Source organism: Marmota monax, unplaced genomic scaffold (assembly GCF_021218885.2).
Source record: "Marmota monax isolate L192 unplaced genomic scaffold, Marmota_monax_Labrador192_F-V1.1 WCK01_AAM20220418_F8-fsc00138, whole genome shotgun sequence".
In the NCBI taxonomy this organism is placed as follows: domain Eukaryota; kingdom Metazoa; phylum Chordata; class Mammalia; order Rodentia; family Sciuridae; genus Marmota; species Marmota monax.
The window spans coordinates 337,392-355,717 of record NW_026692763.1 but is presented as its reverse complement, the minus strand read 5'-3'; the positions used below and the strand labels follow the sequence as shown (position 1 = coordinate 355,717).

At 34.9% G+C, this 18,326-nt stretch overlaps 1 protein-coding gene across 3 annotated transcripts in view; it reads right to left on the bottom strand.

Moving 5' to 3' along the window:
- Nlk (nemo like kinase) overlaps positions 1-18,326 on the bottom strand; it is a 149,026-nt gene that overhangs the window by 7,105 nt on the left and 123,595 nt on the right. For 2 of the 3 annotated variants that reach the window (XM_046446793.2, XM_046446794.2), the window contains exons 6-8: positions 15,383-15,592; positions 12,156-12,257; positions 2,919-3,005 (exon numbers count right to left, since the gene is read on the bottom strand). In XM_046446793.2, coding sequence (XP_046302749.1) covers positions 2,919-3,005; positions 12,156-12,257; positions 15,383-15,592 — 399 coding nt within the window. The remainder of the gene's footprint in view (positions 1-2,918; positions 3,006-12,155; positions 12,258-15,382; positions 15,593-18,326) is intronic. The other variant, XM_046446795.2, reaches the window with a different exon arrangement.

Below are 18,326 nucleotides of genomic sequence, written 5' to 3'. Positions count from 1 at the left end.
CATAAGGCACTGAGGTCTCTGCTTTGGCACACTAACTCTGGCTGTTGGCCAAGTCTGCTTGTGACTGAGCAAGCCACCTGTCCACACTGGGGCAGCAGTGATTAAATCTGGGCTTTAATTTTATCATCTGACCATTAAGTCATTCCTGTCAGGTGGCAGATGGCAGACACTGGGTCTGTCAGCTGGTATCAGCAGCTGGAATCTAGTTCCAATGTTAGTCTTTTTTGTCTGAAGATTCTGTTATTTCCTGAAATCTGAGAATGCAGGGTCAAAAAGATTTTGGTTTCCCAGACCACTGACAGCATACTCTGTTGTTTTTTGTATGCACCTATAGAGGTTCTCTTTTACCTAAGAGAAATGTTTGGACAAAAGTAAATCAAATCCTTGACATGCAATGATCATCTTCCAAGTCTCTAAACTAATATCTTTTTAGGACTTCTCAATTTAAGCCAAAGGAAAGGAGACCCTTCATTTATGGACACCAAAGAGAAACTGCTTTTCTTCAATAGTGGTCCTCTTTTGAAGGACCTAATGGTACTTAATTACATATTTTATATCTCAATTGCATATTTTGAGTGTCTTGTTTCTTTAACTGATCAACATTTGTAATAGATATGGACACCTGTTTCTATACTAGGTTTTATTGCCTTATCAACTTTTGAGTAAAAGTTGATACAATATCCATGTTACAAATAAAAAATATTTCTAAGTAAACAAACTGATATACTTTGTTTACTTCTATAAGGAAGCATACACCTGCAAGATCTCTTAAAATCATATGGTGTAAACTCCTATTCCAGTATTAATTTAAAGCTGAATTTGCTCTCTTGGGTAGGAGGGGGAAACAAGCCATCTCTTGCCAGATAAATCTCTATAACTATAACCACACAAAAAGTTTTATTTAATTAGGCGTGATAATCCCATTATTAAGGAATAAGGGCTATATTTCATATGTAGAACTTATGTCTAAAAGGCCTCCTAGGAAACAGTGCTTGGTCCTTGCCCTACAGCTTAGGAAATTCCAGCCTCATATGTAAAGACTGACTTTCAAACAGGTCAGAAGGATTAACAAACATGGGATCTTAGAGAAAATGGATACCTTACAGATACAAGCACTGCAGGCAAACCTGGCAGAGGTGAATTAATCTAAATAGAACAAAACCAAAAACAAAACCCCCCAAAACAAAATAGAATAAAATATTTCTAATACAGGAAAGTAAAATTTAACCCTAGGGCCCAGGCTAAACTTGCAAAATAAAACAAAATGTCAAACTTAATGATATTGCAGGTGCAGTGGTACACACCTGTAATCCCACCCACTGGGAAGGTTTAGGCAGGAGAATTGCAAGTTTGAGGCCAGCCTCAGCAATTTAGGAAGCCCCTCAGCAACTCAGAGCCTGTCTCAAAGTTTAAAAAAGGACTGAGAATGTGGCTCCTTAGTTCAATCTCCAGTTTCTCAAAACAACCGAACTAACTAATGAACAATACTGAATTACTAGCTCATTATGCAAGTTATATGACTGCAACTGTCCTTAATGGTGAGAACTTGACCTAAGGGAGTCCATGGAAGCAAGAATTGACACTTTATCTTATTTCCAGTATCACTATGTACTTCATATACCACAGTAAAAAACAAAACAAAATAAACAAATAAATACTTAGACAGCCACTCTAACAAAAAAGTCCATTTTGTTCCCTGAGATGTCACAAAAATAACTTGGTTCACCCTGATTGGTTCTGGCTCCACGAATAAGAAAACTTTTGACTTTCTCACAAACCTGAATCTCAAACAGCACATTTTTTTTTTTAATCCCTAGTCTTTGATGTCAATTCTGAAGATAGTTATGACCTTTGTGGATTTGATAATCATGTGAGAAAGCTGTTTTTTCCTCATCTCATACCAATGTAATGTCAGTAACTGGTAATTTTGTGATTTTTTTTTTTTTTGTATCAGGGGTTGGCGCCAGGGGTGCTTAACCACTAAGTTACATCCCCAGCCCTTTTTATTTTTTATTTTGAGACAGGGTCTTGCTAAGCTGCTGAGGCTGGCTGTGAATCTGCAACCCTCCTGCCACAGCTTCCAGAGATTCTGGGATTATAGGTATATACCATCAGCTTGTGATCTTTTTTATCCTTTAAATACCTTTTGTGTTTTATACTTGGTGATCTCTTTGTATTCCCTATCTAAAAATTTTAAAATTCTTCCATTTTTCAGTCTTCTTTGACAAAAATTATTGGTACAGATATGAAAATTCTTTGGATGAATGAATAAATGAAGAGCTAAACTTATGGCAGACTTTGCTTTGTAGTATGTCCCAAAAGAGTCAACTCCAGAAAGGGCATTTGAAAATGTTACCATCTCAACAACCCAAAGAATAAAAATGTCCTTATGCAATACAAAGAACAGATTTTTTTCAAATAATCTTAAATTTTTTTCTCCTGATTTGTCTTCATGTCAAGTTCTTTTTACAAATATCAAGATAAATAAAAATTGTACAGTTTATTGTTCTTTTCTATGGGCATTTTACCACTGAACTACATACCCAGCCCTTTTTATTTATTTATTTTTATTTGGAGACAGGGTCTCATTCAGTTGCTTTTAGGGCCTCACTAAATTGCTGAAGCTGGCCTTGAACTTGGAATCCTCCTGCCTCAGTCTCCTGAGCTTCTGGGATTTACAAGGATGTGCTATTGCACTGGGGGCAAGTGGCAGTATATTATCTCTCTTCCCTAGTGTCTTAAACATTAATAATCAAACTGTATGATGAGTCAGCATAATAAACATGAAACTGGGGATTGAGGTTTATCATTTGACCAGTCATTATTTACATTGCCAATCTATTTAAAACCAGGATGTTTCTCTTAGAACATATGTATTTTTAATTCATTTAAAATATATAAAAATAAACACTACTTACTGGATCAAAGACCAACATCCTGCAAAGGAGATGAACAGCTTCATGTGTAGCCTGACTAGACAGGGTATAGAGTACAGGAAGAGATGGCTGTGAAAGAATAAAAAAATCAAATATTTAAGTGAGTCTTTATGTATATAGATATGGATTACAGCCAATTTATAACAAGGTAAGAAGTCAGCTCAAAGGATGATGTGTACAGTAAGTGTACAAAGGGAACAGGATTTCTCTTCATTAACCAGTTTTCAAAGGCAACAATTGTCACCGACTTCACAGTAGCATATTTATACTGTATGATGACTCACTCTAGTATCAGAGCATAAAAGAGCCTCTGAAAAATGAAACTGATCCTGTAAATATGGTGGCTCCTTAGTCTGGCATATTAAATGCTTTAGAAGAAGGAAATGCCAAACATGTCAAGGAGTAGGAGAAAAAAGTCAAAACTTTGGCCACATGCAAAATGAAGCATGTAAACTATGCAACAGAAGCATGGGAACTATATCTTATGACAATATTACCATAAGGGCATTAAAATACTAGTTCTAAAGAAGCTATACAGGATACTCAAGAATTTACAAAATCTAAGAAAGGATGCCACTGCTTCTGCCTGTTCTGTCTGAATCACCTTCAGCACTGACTTCTTAATTGTCTCAGAAGTGGCAGGCACATCCACATGGCAATAAGTGAACCCCTTACACTGAGGCAAGGAGATGGCTTTGATGAGAAGTCACAGAGCTAATGAAACTTCTATGTCATTGCTAGGTGTGTCTGGGGACAGAACAGAAGAATGGCATCATTGCCCTGTCTCTAAATAAGTAAATTCTTAAAGTAAGAAAGGAAGAATCAAGGAAGGCAACAAAAATTCTAAATTCATGACCTGATTATTACTGGCACGACTGTCAAACTACTTTTTTTTTTTTTTTTTTTTTAAAGAAACTGACTTCTTAGTAGGGTAATTTTTTTTTTTCCTAATGATATTGAGAACTACCTCCTACTTTCTGTAGCTAGGCTGGTAGGCCAAAGTCTATGAAAAATCAGCTCAGATGACAACAAAGTCAAAGCTTTGGTTAAAGAAACTAACCTATTGGGCTAGGGATGTAGCTCAATGGTAGAGCACTTGCCTCACATGCACGCAGGCCCTAAGTTCAATTCCCAGCACCACAAAACAAAACCAAAAAAATAATTATCTTTGGTGGTATTCAGCTTCACTCTGCTTTGGAAAGTGAAGCAGCTCAGAGCCACAAACTATATTTTATCTGAACCTAATTTATTCCTATTAGTTCTGAATACTGCTTATATCCTCTGTTTCTTCAAGGATTCCTCATAAAACTTAAAACTTCTGGGAAATAATCTCAGGCTAGAGCAGATTTTCACAGTTTTCTGGAGCTTAATCTATGTGGACCTGGTGGTATCCCCTTCATTTGGCCTGATCTCTTCTGCTTATTATACTTTTTTGAGTCAAATTATTTACAATTTGTTACTACATTAATGTAATCTATTAATGGGAGAGAAGAACCTCAAGGGGGGAAAGGGGGAAAAAGTAGGAGAGGAAAGAGAAAGACAAAAAAACAGACTCTGGTTTCTATTTGGGAGCATCTGACCTCTAGAACAATACTAATTCCAGGCAAACTGGAAACAACTTTTACTCCCAAACTCTTGTGTATCTGTGGTGATCTTGTCTTGTATTTTCTGGGTAGTTAATAGATAAAAATTCAGAATATCACAAAAAGCAAAAAGTCACTACCATCTGATCATCTGAAGACTAGAAAGAGCAACTTTAACAGCAATATAAGCAGGTTTCACATTGGTCAAGCTCTCCACAACACCAGAAACGGAATACTGGAAGGTCTCCTTGTATCTCAACCACAGCCTCAGAATCCTGCTATGACAACTACTAATATCAAGTATTTTACATATCTGCTTCCTTCCAACAAAAGTCACATAGGAAAAATCCAACAATAATGAGAAAATTCGGTGTGGTGGCACACATTTGTAATACTAGTGATTCAGGAGGCTGAGGCAGAAAGACCAAGTTAGAAGCCAACCTCAGCAAATTAGTAAGGCCCTAAGCAATTCAGCAAGACCCTGCCTCAAAATAACAAATAAAAAAGGGCTGAGGATATTGCTCAGTGGTTAAGCACTCCTGGGTTCAATCCGCATTAAAAAAAAAAGTTGGCAGGAGGTAATGATTCTCTATACAGAAGTTTTCTTTAGGATTAAAGAGTAGATAAGATTAGATGGGTGTTCTAGTCCTGTCTTGTCACTAATTAAATAAATCTCAGTATCTTTAAGTATAAAGTGAGATGGCTGGACTAGATAAACTCTGAAGTTTACTTTCATTCTAAAATTGTTTCAAACTTGCTGAGGATGTATATCAGTGATAGAAAACTTGCCTAGCATGTCCAAGGCCCTGGGTTCAATCCCTTGCACTGCTGAAGTGGGGGAGTCTAAAATTGTATCAGACTTAATGGGATTACTACAAGTAGAAAGGATTATATGCACAGAACATTCAAGTGTTTGTAAACCAACTTACTATTCCTTGGTACATTTATTATTATATTATATTTATGTATGTATGTATGTATGTATGTGGTGCTGAGGATCAAACTCAGTGCCTCACATGTGTGAGGCAGGTGCTCTACCACTGAGCTATACTCCTAGCCCTCCTTGGCACATTTATATGTTTGCAGATGGAGAAGCATTTCTCATTTAAAACATGTATGTCCCTAATTATTTATACTCGTCAAAATAAGGGAGGGAAGTGACAAAGAATTTTTAACTTACAACTTAATTTGTTTTCTTCATGAATTTTTTATTATGTAAAATAATGTAATTTGATATTCTTGAAAGATTTTGTTTTGACTGTGAAGAGCTGTCCTCTTTTGCACTGGCTTGTGCAGGTTGGCAGCCAAATTCCAGATAATTCTTAACGGACAGCGAGAGCAAAATTTCCCACCGTAAGTAATCCTTTCGTTTCCACTCTCTAAGTAAATCTGCTCTTCATCTTATTTTTGACTGGTATGACTACTAGAAGATATGGGTTCAAATTCTAACTGTGTCATCATTAGACCTGGGTAAGTTATTAGAGCCTTGGATTTCTCATCTATTAAACTGTACCAATACAAGTATCCTTATCCACCAACAACACTGCTCATCATTTAACATCCACTAAATACCAGGCCCTGGTTTGGTGTGGGAGCAACAGAGATGAATAAGATCTCTCTGGTAAGCAGGGAGGACAGAAAAATAGGTAGTTCTAGACACTACTAATGGGGAAGAGAGAATGAATTAGAAGGCAAAATTTATAAGACTTGAGGAAGACTGGATATAGGACAGTTGGCTTAAGACAATCCGAGTGGATGTTAAGGCTACCTAAAATGTCAATGGCAATACAATCTTTCTTATAGAAGTGTACCCCAACAAATACATTAAAAATAAGACTAAGTGTCATTTCAGCCTAGGACAGCTATGTTGCAATGGCAATTCTTCTTCAGAAAAATAACTATGAATAATTTAGTTTCCAGCACTGACTCTACAGGAAAGATGAGTACAAGAGGTGCTGTACTTCTAATTCTATTTTCTTCCCTCCAATTCACCGTCCATTATGGTCAAAACCAGTTAGGTCCAGCAATAGATTAAGTTTGTATTTCTCTTAAGTACAAAAATATCACTTTGAATAAGAGAAATAAATTGAATGCTTAGAAATAAGACCTAAATAACTAATTTCAAAATAAGTTTTTGCCAATTCTCCCAACATTCACACATGTAAATTTCCCCCTTTTAAAAAATACCAGTCCATTTTCTGTTTGTTCTGTTAAGTTTATAAGTCACTCAGTAATGGAGGAATATGTGGGTGCCAGTGCTGAGTCACGAGGACAGGAAGGGTCATGAAGAGTGCTCTATTAATGACTATGATTAATTATTGGTGAAATGAAGCAAGAATGAGTTTTTAGACTATGGTGAGAGGCCCTAAATGTTATGACACAGTCATCATAAGTTAAATGCAGAGTGCTGGTCGCTGTAGTGAAATCAGCCAGGCTGTGCAAGTATCCTAAGCAGATGTTCCTATTAGTTTTTATCTAACTACACAAAAGTTTTAGACTTTAGCTGGCAGCAAAAAAGTTGTGGTGATCGGTCAGTAGCATTTCTTGAGTACACACAATTCATGGTGTACTACAGAAAGTACTCTAGGAGGATACAAAAGAATATTCACCTAGAAAAAAAGTTTGAATCAACTGAACTCTCTCTCTAACATACTGTGAGTCTATTAAATGTAAAATATGGTACCTGTCACGAGACAGGACTATTTTCACTAAACTAAGCTTCTCTTCCTCTAACATTTGAGTTGTAAAAAAGAGACAATAAATTAAAAATACCATACAGTGTTTCTGTCTGCCAAGAATTCCCTGACCTTTGGTGTCCCATCCCCATTTTACCCTCAAACGAAGTGGTTTGGCTGGGCTTGATTTCAATCTCCCAATTCTAAGGATGGGCACCTTAGTTAGACCTGGCCAATCAAATTACATTGTTTCCCAAGCACCAAGATTGGCTCCAGGATGGGAATGTGGTCTAAAACTCACTAGGGCCAGATAATGGAATGGCTAGTCTAACACAGACCCTCAAACCTCCTTTCCCTTATCTGACTTCATTATTTAGAAAAGCTAAATACTCATTTTTGCAACTATGAGGCCACTGATGACATAGTCTATATGCTGACATGTGAGCAGAAGCATGCTAGGCAGGCTTCTGAGAAAGGGACAGAAGTGGTCATTGCCTTCCTTTTCCTTCATTTTCTTGTTTTGAGTATGAAGTCAACATTCTAAAGATGGAAGAGCAGAAAGTAAGAAAAAAACAGACCTTGAGTTACTACATCAGCTTCAAAATATGAGGGAAAGATGACTAATTTATTTAAATCACTATAAGCAATACTTTCTATTATCTCTAATCAAACACATTCCGAACTGGATCAGAAACCTTCTAAATATTTCTTCTGGAGCTATTTGGAAAGCTCTTTCCAGAAGGATTGCTATGGTAGTAAAATACAGGCCTGGACTGCTGGTTCCATATTTGCAAAAGATGTCTGAAAATGATGTCAAAACACGGGAAAACAGCAGAAAAGGAGAGTCAGATTCCTGACACAGAAAATTATCTGACAACCCCAAATCTAAGTCAGTTGATTTTTTCATTTTAATGAGGCTGTAAGTCCACTTTTTTGCTTAAGTCAATTTGAACTGGAGAGAGTCCTGACTAATACAAACACAAAAGTATGTGTATTAACTAGCCAACACAAGTAAATTAATTTGAGGCAGTAATCTGTGACTTTAGGACAACTAGGCACGGTAATGCATGCCTATAATCCCAACGACTCAGGAGCTTGAGGCAGGAGGATCAAGAGTTTGAGGCTAGCCTGGGCAATTTAACCCTATCTCAAAATAAAAAATAAAATAGGTTGGGAATGTAGCTCAGTGGTAGGGAGCTTTTGGGTTTAATCTCTAGTCCAAAAGAAAGAAAGAAAAAGTATTCAACTAAGTTCTCCTTGTGTTTGTGTGTATACATAGACATAGATATATAAAGATAAATATCTAGGTATACACACACACACACACCCCACACACATATTGTATTTTTTTAAAAAGTCCCAACAAATAGTAGCATATATTTATTTGTACAAATATGTCTAAATAAGATGAACAGAAAAAAATGTGCCTGGAGGGGCTGGGGTTGTGGCTCAGTGGCAGAACGCTTGCCTGGTATGTGTGAGGCACTGGGTTCAATATCCAGCACCACATAAAATAAAAAGATATTGTGTTCATTTATAACTAAAAATATATTTTAAAAAAGAAAAAGAAAATTGATTTTTAAAAAACAAATGAACCTGGAAAGATATTCTCAAACTAATCCAGAGAAGACTGGGATTAAGGGTTGTACTTGAGGATGACTTTAACTCTCTACAATTTTTATTTTATAGGTACTTACATCTTACTTGCTCATATGTATAAAATATATGAATACATAATACACACACACACACACACAAATAGAAGTTTAAAATTATGCTGTGAAGGTGTTGGTTGGTGCCAGGCAATATATACTAACTTAGAAACAGGTTTTTAAACTAGAAAAACCTGTTTTTGAGATCTGGTTTATAATGTTAAGCATGTTATTATTTAACTTCTGTAATGCCTCATCTTCCATGGGTAAAAAGGAATATATAAGAAGTACTTAGGACGTTTCTTAGTACATAGCAAACTTCTAATTACTGTTAAAAATTATTACTAACAAAAAATGGTTATTTGCATCTAACTTGCAGCTATTTAAATGATAACTACTTATAAGATGCTTAGTTTTTCCTTTTCATAGTTCAACCTAAAAAAAACTTAAATTGAATTTTTACAAGTATTCCTCACAAGTTAAAATACAGTTAATCTAATATTCTAATATTAAGTAATTTTGAATAAATACAGTAAGACAGAGCTTGCCCCATGAAGACTTCAATTAACTTAAGCAGCTTCACTGAGTGTTTGAAAAGTTAGATATTCTCTCTGTGTACATGCATTTTCATTTTTTGTAAGTGGTAATGTGTTATCTTTCTCATTCTCCTTTGTTTATAAGCTTAAAAGGAATTCACTTAAAAATTTTCAGTAAGTTTTTGTAAAGAGTCCTTCTGATGTTAAGATCTAAAAAGAACCTTATCAAATGCCTTTTCTGCACTGAGATAATCTTGAATTTTCTCATTTGTGATATTAAAATATTTAGATTTTCGGTAGATTAGCAATCCTTGCATTTCTGGGATAAACTCCACATGGTCATAATATGTAATTTTTTTTAAAAACAGACTTTTCCTACTATTTTGGTGACAGTTTTAATGGTAAAGAAAGGTCATCTAAAGATAAAATTTTAAAGCCTATACAAAATATATCTATTTAGCCTTTGAGCAGAAATGATCTCTTAATTTTCACTCTCTTAGTTTCTCTTCAAAGTCAAAATGTTCTGACATCAAGACTAGCCAGGGCAACCACTAACCTTTAATGCAGTGATCCCTTGAGGCAACCAGGAAACTCAGAAATAAATAAAATGTTAAATCCCAAAAGGCGTTACTGTTAAGAGGCCAATTCATGTAAAAATGTATGTGAAAGGACTGGAGCGGTAGCTCAAAGGTAGAATGCTTGCTTAGCCTGTACAAGGCCCTGAGTTTAATCCCCAGTACCCAGTACTAAGCACACCCCCCCCCCCCAAAAAAAAAAGTATAAGAAAGTATTCCGTTACGCCTCTCAACCTATTCAACTAAAGAAAAATGGGACTTTTTCATTTCTTACCTTATGTTTAGAAAATATGACATTCACTATGTTTATTTAATTGAAAGCTCTAGATTTTTACAAATGTCAGATTTTACAATTTCTAAGAAAAAAGGAACCACTTGTTAGCAATGTGCAAAGGAATTCACAGTGTTTTAGTGCAGTTAACTTTTTTTTTGGTGGTGGTGGAAATTGAACCCAGGGGTGCTTTACCACCAAGCCACATCCCCAGCCTGCTTTATTTTTTATTTTGAGACAGTCTCGCTAAGTGGCTTGGGGCCTCACTAAGTTGCTGAGGCTGGCTTTGAACTTGTGATCCTCCTGCCTCAGCCTCCCGAGTCACTGGGATTATAAACATGTGTTATTACACACAAACCTTTATTTAAAAAAAATTTTTTTTTAGTTGCAGATGTACACACACCTTTATTTTATTTACTTATTTTTATGTGGTGCTAAGGATGGAACCCAGTGCCTCTCACTTGCCAGGCAACCACTCTACCACTGAGCTACAACCCCAGTTCCCCCCTCACCCCCTGACTTTTGAGCTATTCTAGATACAGGTTAGAAACTTTTCAGAAAGTCTTGCCGTCTTGGCTGCTGTTTAGCAACTCTTTGACACACAGGATTAATTAACTGGCAACCTTTAGTAATAGCTGAAACTCCTCTAGAAATGGAGGGTGGCACCAGGGTGTCTGATTTTCACCACATTTCATTACTGTCTACCTTTAGCTAGGTAAGATTTACTGATCTGATGAGATCAGTAAAAGAGGAAAATTATTTTGCTACTTCCAAGGATACATTTTCCACAAGATACTGACAAATTAGTTAGTATTTCTGATGCTGGCCAATAAATAAATGGAGCACAATGGACTTTATTAGTTCCTTCTAGATTATAGAACCTTCCTCTAGGTTAAGAATAACTGCACTCTTCTAAGGGTGTTGGGATTTTAAATTATTTTATTGTTCTAAGCTAAATATCACAGAAAGATGTATCCATTAGGTGGCTTTTTAAACTACAAGCATATATCTCTCTTTATTAGCTTGGGATTGTCTTGGAAAACACATATAATCTCACTTTCCTTTATGCCTATGAAAACACAAGCTCTGGAGTCACACTAGAATTAAAGAGGGAACTGCAGGAGAAGACGAAGCCTTAGCCAAATGGTTGGCTGGCCATTTGAAAGGAGTGTCAAACTGTCATTTGGTATCATTAATCAGATTATCTAAAAGCCCAGGAAAGTTAGTTGCCAGCTCATTCCTGTTCAAGCCTTATCTGTTCTGTTTCAGTTTGCAGTTCCTAAGTAAAGTATTCTCCTTATTCACTCTTCACATCATTAAGCTGTTTTGTCCAAAAGGGATTAGGAAAGTGCTTCTAAAAAATGCTGCTAAATCAAGAGGGCAGAGATAAAAACCATCTTGTCTTTCTAAACAGTGATTTCGATGGTTCCAAGTAACATAGTACAAATCTGGCAATCTCTCTTTATGCTTCTTTTCTAACAATACTCACATCTGATTTTGTGTTAGTGGCAAGAATGCAAAGCAACAACTTCACCTTCCTGGCTGAAATAAGAGACACCAGGAAAAAATAAGAGACACCAGGAATTCTGGCTCAGAATTTGGAAAGAACATCTTGATATACATGTACTGAGGACAAACCTCCATCGCCAGTAACTTTTCCCTTATGTATCAATAAACCAGAAGATACAAAGCTAGAGGTCATTTATTGGCAAAAGTGCTACAAATATGCATTTCCTCCCCTAGGTAATTGGGAATGACCATATTTTATTCAGTTTGGTTTTCAACTTTTTAAAAATTTAGGTTATGATATAAAAAAATAAATAAAACCTACAAGTAATACCTTTGTTTAAAAGTTCTTAATACATTATCTTTTAGAAGAGAAATTCTGCCCAGTTACCAGATAAAGATGTCTTTTCCCCCCTTTTACCTGTTTATGAGGACCCCTGAGTATGTGTGCCTTAGCGCCTTCACAAGCCGTCCTCATTGCTTCCAGTGATGGTGTGCCCAAGAGATCTGTGATCAAATCCAACTACAAGAAAACATGAAATACAAATGAACAATAAGATCACAGAAACAATCTTTCATTACTCTTAAATAACAGCCTTAGAAACAAGGACCAAACTTTGGGAAAAAACTTAAAGCAAGCTCTAGACTAACTAACCTTGGAGGAGTCTCCACTTTCACTTATGGCCTATTCAACAAAAACAAAACAAAAACATACAAAAACCCTAGAAAGATATTTATTGGGAATTCACGATAAAAAATACATATATATCTATATATAGTATGTTTGGCAAGAATTGCATTCTAAGACTACAGCCCAGGCTGGACTTGAACTTGTGATCCTCCTGCCTCAGACTTCTGAGTCACTGGGATGACAGGTGTGCGCCACCATGGCTGGCCTATTGTGCTGTTATAGCATCTACAATCTTTGTGGAATTGAACTTTTCTTCTGTTGGTGGTTAATAACTGTCCTTTCAAACAGTTAATGAATGGATTCTGATGCTTCAGATGCATTTAAGCTCATAGAGGAGCTAATCCAGAAACCAGTTGTATGGTTTAATAATTACTCAAAACATTCTGATCTGAAATGAAAGATAAACTCTGTTTGGGCCAGTACACACCCTTTACATTCTAGTCATGCAAAAAATCTCTTATATTGGCAGGAAACAGTGGTACTTGGAAAACTATGAAACTGCATAAAGTCACACTTAGCTAGCTGAGCACAATAAAAGAAAGCAATAAAATGGTCTTCTCACATATAAACCTTGTAAGTAGCAAACCACGAATTTCCTGTAGTGTCACAATTGTTATTGTAACAATTGTAGTGTTACAATTGTTATAAGAATTATTTACATATCAATTTTATAAACTAATTAACAATAATAGGGGCTGGGATTGTAACTGAGTGGTAGAGTACTTGCCTAGCATGTGTGAGGCACTGTGTTTAATCCTCAGTACCACATAAAAATAAATAAAATAAAGGTATTGTGTTCATCTATAACTTAAAAAACAAACAAACAAAAACAATAACATTTCATTCAGATTCTTGTGGGATGGGAAATTCTTACCTAGAAAAACAGTTTTCTGTACATATCTAAACCAAGGGGTAGCCATTATTATCACTGCCAGGATAAAGGATATATTTGAGAAGCTTGCTTTCCATAAAAGTTAGATCTCTATACAAAATTTTCTGGGAAAGTGCAGAAGCAATTTTGTGGGGTCTCTAGAAACTACTCTAAAGGCAAAAGGAAATAACTGGCTTATGGAAACATTCAGGAAGTTGTCTAAAATTGATCAGATTCAAGGGAAACACTTATGATCAGCCCTTCAGCATTTAGGGTAGTTATTTTTCAAAGATACAGAGAAAATGCAACAGAAAAAATAAGTACTTCTGTGTTCAAATTAGACTCTATTTTACATATCAATTTTTTACCCTAGAACACACTGACAATAGATGAGTTCTCCTCCAGTTCTTAAGACCTATGAATTCTCTAGAAAATGAAATATATCCTATATTCAAGTTGCTTCATTTTTCTTTCTAAGCTCTTTTTAGCATCAACCCAAGATTCTTGTTCAATAGTTAGGATTTAAACACCTCTTTATTATTATTGTTTTTATTTAAGCTTCTATATGTAAGGTACTGTCACACATTCATTTTATGATAGTTTGTTATGTTCAGATAAAATAGTCTTATAGGTAAGTCTGTTAAACTCTATTTTCTAAAGAAATTCAATAGTAGATATTGTCAATAGTAGTAAAAATTAGATTATGTATTATATGCATCTGGTAATTTTTTAATTACTAGGATCAATCAAATCTCAATACTTCCTTGCTCAAAATACTTCACTGGCAGGTTCTTTCTCTTTCCCTCTGATGTCATTTCCTGTCTTTGATCCTATAATCCCTCTAACATGCCATACTTGTTCCTGCCTCAGGGGCTTTATTATGATGGCTGTATTATTCTCCTTCCTTCTTTCAGGAACACCTTCCCCAGCACTTTACTCTCTCATTTCATGTGAGGGAAATGTTATCTTTTGAAGAATTCTTTATTGTTGCCCTACTCACCCATCATTTTCTATTTTTAACCAGGTGTGATTTTTTTCATCACAGACTTTATCATTACTTGGGGTTAATTTATTGGCATACTTATTTTATGTCTTACATGACAGTTTCACAAAGGCAAAATAACTTCTGTCTGTTTTACTGCTACATCCCTAGCGTCCTGGCACACCACCACCATCCTAACTGCTAACATTTACTGAGTGCTTACTATGTGCCAAGCCTTATTTTTAGCTTTACTAGTTTATTTAACATTCAGCTTTAGAGATTCTCCCCTCAAAAACAACAACAACAACAAAAAAACACCCCCCCTTTTTTTTAATTAAAAAGAAGGTCAGTGAGGTTAAGTAACTTGCCCCAGATATAACTGATACGAAGTGGCAAAAGCTATTTTTGAACCCATCCATCAAATTCCATGATTTGAGCTCACTGCTTGTTTGCTTCATGCAAACAATACTGTTAAATTTTATTAATAAAAAATACTTAGGTTATATCCTAAGAAAAGACATGCATTAATGAATTAGTATAAAGGACAACTGAGGCAACACAAATGATTTCTGTTTTAGTTTTTTTCCCCCAGTGGTGCTGGGGAATGAAACCAGACCTCAAGTGTGTTCTACCATTGAACCACACTCCTAGCCATGAATGATTTCTTAAAGTTACATTTTATAATAATGATTAGAAAATTTCTCACGTTCAAATTTAAAGAAATCAGTAAAAATTTATATTCTAAGCACAAAGTATAAGTACATAAAGTCACCAAATACATCTTCAAGTCACAGCCATTCAGTTAGAAGAGAAACCCTCTAACAATTGAAGATTATATCTGTGCACATTATAACAGCAGAGTCTGCAGCTATAAGCATCAGTGCATGTAATAAAGTCAACACTTACTCTAATAGGCTCCTAAGTTACAAAATGAACCTCTCTGTAATCTTAGAGTTTGTAACTTTCTGAATTTTAAGTGAACCTGAATCTGCTAAAAGCAAATTAGACAGTACAATGGATAAGCCCAAGACATGTGTAAGATGGCTTTTCCCCTCAACTCTGTAATAGAATTCAAAGCTACCAAAGCCCTAAAGTGAAACCCACCTGCTGAATGGGACTCTGTGCCTGAAACAATATTCTTCGTCCTAGTAGTTCTGCAAAGATACATCCGACAGACCAGATGTCAATAGCATTGCTGTAATGACGGCTGCCCATTAGGATTTCCGGAGCCCGATAATACTGAGTAACAACTTCCTGAGTCATATGACGGGATTCATCTAATTCTTCCACTCTGGCCAATCCAAAATCACAAATCTAAATAGAAAAGACAATCAAAACTTTATCAGCAGACAAATGAACATGGAACAACAAAAAACAAAACAAAGAACTTGACATACTCCTGAACTTTAAAAAATTTTTAATGATATAAGTAGAGTACATTTGTGTCAAAATACAATCTGGTTTTATTCAGATGAGAGGGAATAAAAGTTTCAAACTTCAATGTTTCTATATAAAATGATGCATCTTAAAAATATTCTCATCTTCAATTTGTTTTCAACTGATAATTAAGTAAAACATAACAATAAGACACAGTTAAAATCATATTTCTAGTTTTAATGTAGAAACAAAACTATTTTCAAGACAGGCTTATAGAGGAAGGTATGATAAAGAGGTATATCTTAAAGACTTCCTGAGTTAAGACTGTTTGCCATTTTTATTTTATATGTACAATGTACAGTAAAATTTCTTTAAAGTTATGTGTTTCAAACTGAGTCCTGTTGAATCCAATTCTGATGAAGTACTTCAGGAGTTCTATAAACACTTTATTCAAATTTCACACCTATCCATTTAGAATACTAAAATTCATACTCAAACATGTGTATGTCAAAATGTAATATACTGTAGAATACTAGTGCTACTAGGTTCATTTCTTCATACCATGAATATTTAAATGTTACGTTTCAGATAGTATATTAGGATCTAGAGACACAGTTAATAAGAAAGACTGCCTGGGTATATAGCTCAGTATTAGAGTATATGCTAAGCATGTGCAAGACCCTGGGCTCAATCCCCAGTAATAATACAAAAAAAAAAAAAAAAAGGAAAAAAAATGATAAGCTCACAGACTGGTTAGTTTCTATACAGTACAAATAAAATTTTTCTTTCTATTTAATTGAAAAGTAGCCTGAGGTTGCAAACTACCTGTTAATAAATTACAACAAAGCCACAGTTGCAACTACTACTATCTCCAAATATTGAGATTTTCTTGATATTGGGAAAATATTGATGATGAGGTCAGATAGTAAAGACCATGTAAGCTATGTTATCTCTGATTAACTTTACAAGAAACTATTAGAAGTGGTAAAATAATGTTTTAAATCTGTTTTCTAAATTGAGGTACCAGAACTTGAAAAAGGGTTCTGGAGTATTTTTAAAAGTCTGAAAACCACTCCTTTAAATAAAACAAAATTTACTCCTAATTTTTGGCAATCTCTCTTTCTGACTTAAATCAACATTGTCTATTCACACTAAATGAATGCATGTGGGCAAGTGGGAATGAGTCAGTATGAAGCCAACATTTAAAAACCTAATAATGAAGAAAATTTTTCCAGACAACACAGAAAAATCATAACAAAAAGACCAAATTTATCACATCTTTCCAAAGGTTAGTGTTCAAATAACATAATATTTTTAAAAAATGTTACTATGATTTTTTAGGACATCTTTTAAAACACAGCAAAACAAAAAGAAAGAACTCAAATTTTTTTCTTGCATTTACATTTTAGGAGAAAACCCAACCAAACACCCATTGAACAATGTCTTTTGTCATAAAACAAATCCCTTTAAAAACATCAGCCTGATCCTGAGTTTACTTTTTGTTGTTGTTGTTAGCAAATGCAAGACAATCTGAGCCCAAAGTAAGAAATTTACAGGGATCAAATAACTAAAAAGATACTGAGGATTTCCAGCAAAATTATCCAACTTTGCTTAATAGGAAACAAAACATATTCAAAATATGAATAGAAGCCATGCATGGTGGTACAACCCTTTAATCCCAGAGACTCAGGAAACTGAGACAGAAGGGTTCCAAGTTCAAGGCCAAGCTGGGCAATATGATAAGACTTTGTTTCTCAATAAAATAAAAAGGGATCTGGATGTAGCTCAGTGGTAGAGCAATCTTGCATTCAATCCCCAACACCATGTCCCCACCCCCTGCAAAAGATGGAGACTAATTTAAAGAAAATGTTTTGTTATTAATTATCTTCAAATAATATACAAATTAATTTGTATATTTGATAGAACAGAAGTAGTGTCTATAGCTTTATACTTTACTCTGGCTTTTTAAAAGCAAGCCTAGATCTAGGATGAGTCAAAGGAGCAGAACAAAATTTCAATTTGTTCTAATCTGTGTTGTGTATCCATAAATGACATTTTCCTTTAGTTACCATTTATGTAGCCAGAGGTTACAATACCATAATAGATGATTTGGAAAATGGACTTCAAGCAGTTAATAGTATCAGGCATGACAGATTCTATACAAAACCCTCTGTAAAGGTTTCAAACCAAACACCCAAATAAGAAGAAACGAGCTTAAGTTGTCATATGATTGACTGGTATGAACAGGACAAAGAATTCCTAACTATAAAGTTTTTAATGTGTGTTTTTCTTTTAATTAGAAAAGGATGAAATGTAACTACTGCCATTTTTGAGGAAAATATGAAAAACTGTTTTTTAACTCCTAAAGTCACAATTCTTCAAGGCCATAGTGAATTTTCATTCATATGCACTACAACCAACTGGCTTTTAAAGAGAACTGGCTCACAGTTCAGAGAAACCACTTAAATTAAAAAAAAAATATATTAAATTTAGTTCTGCATTTAAAATTGTTAATGCTTGGATTAACTGTCAACAACCTAAGTAATAACAATAGTTTTGATTACTTTTAAAAGATAGTTATTTCAAATGTATCATTGACATGGTAAAAATAATTACTGTAGACTAAAGTACTATATAATACTGTAACAACTCAAGAAATAAATGGAATTTT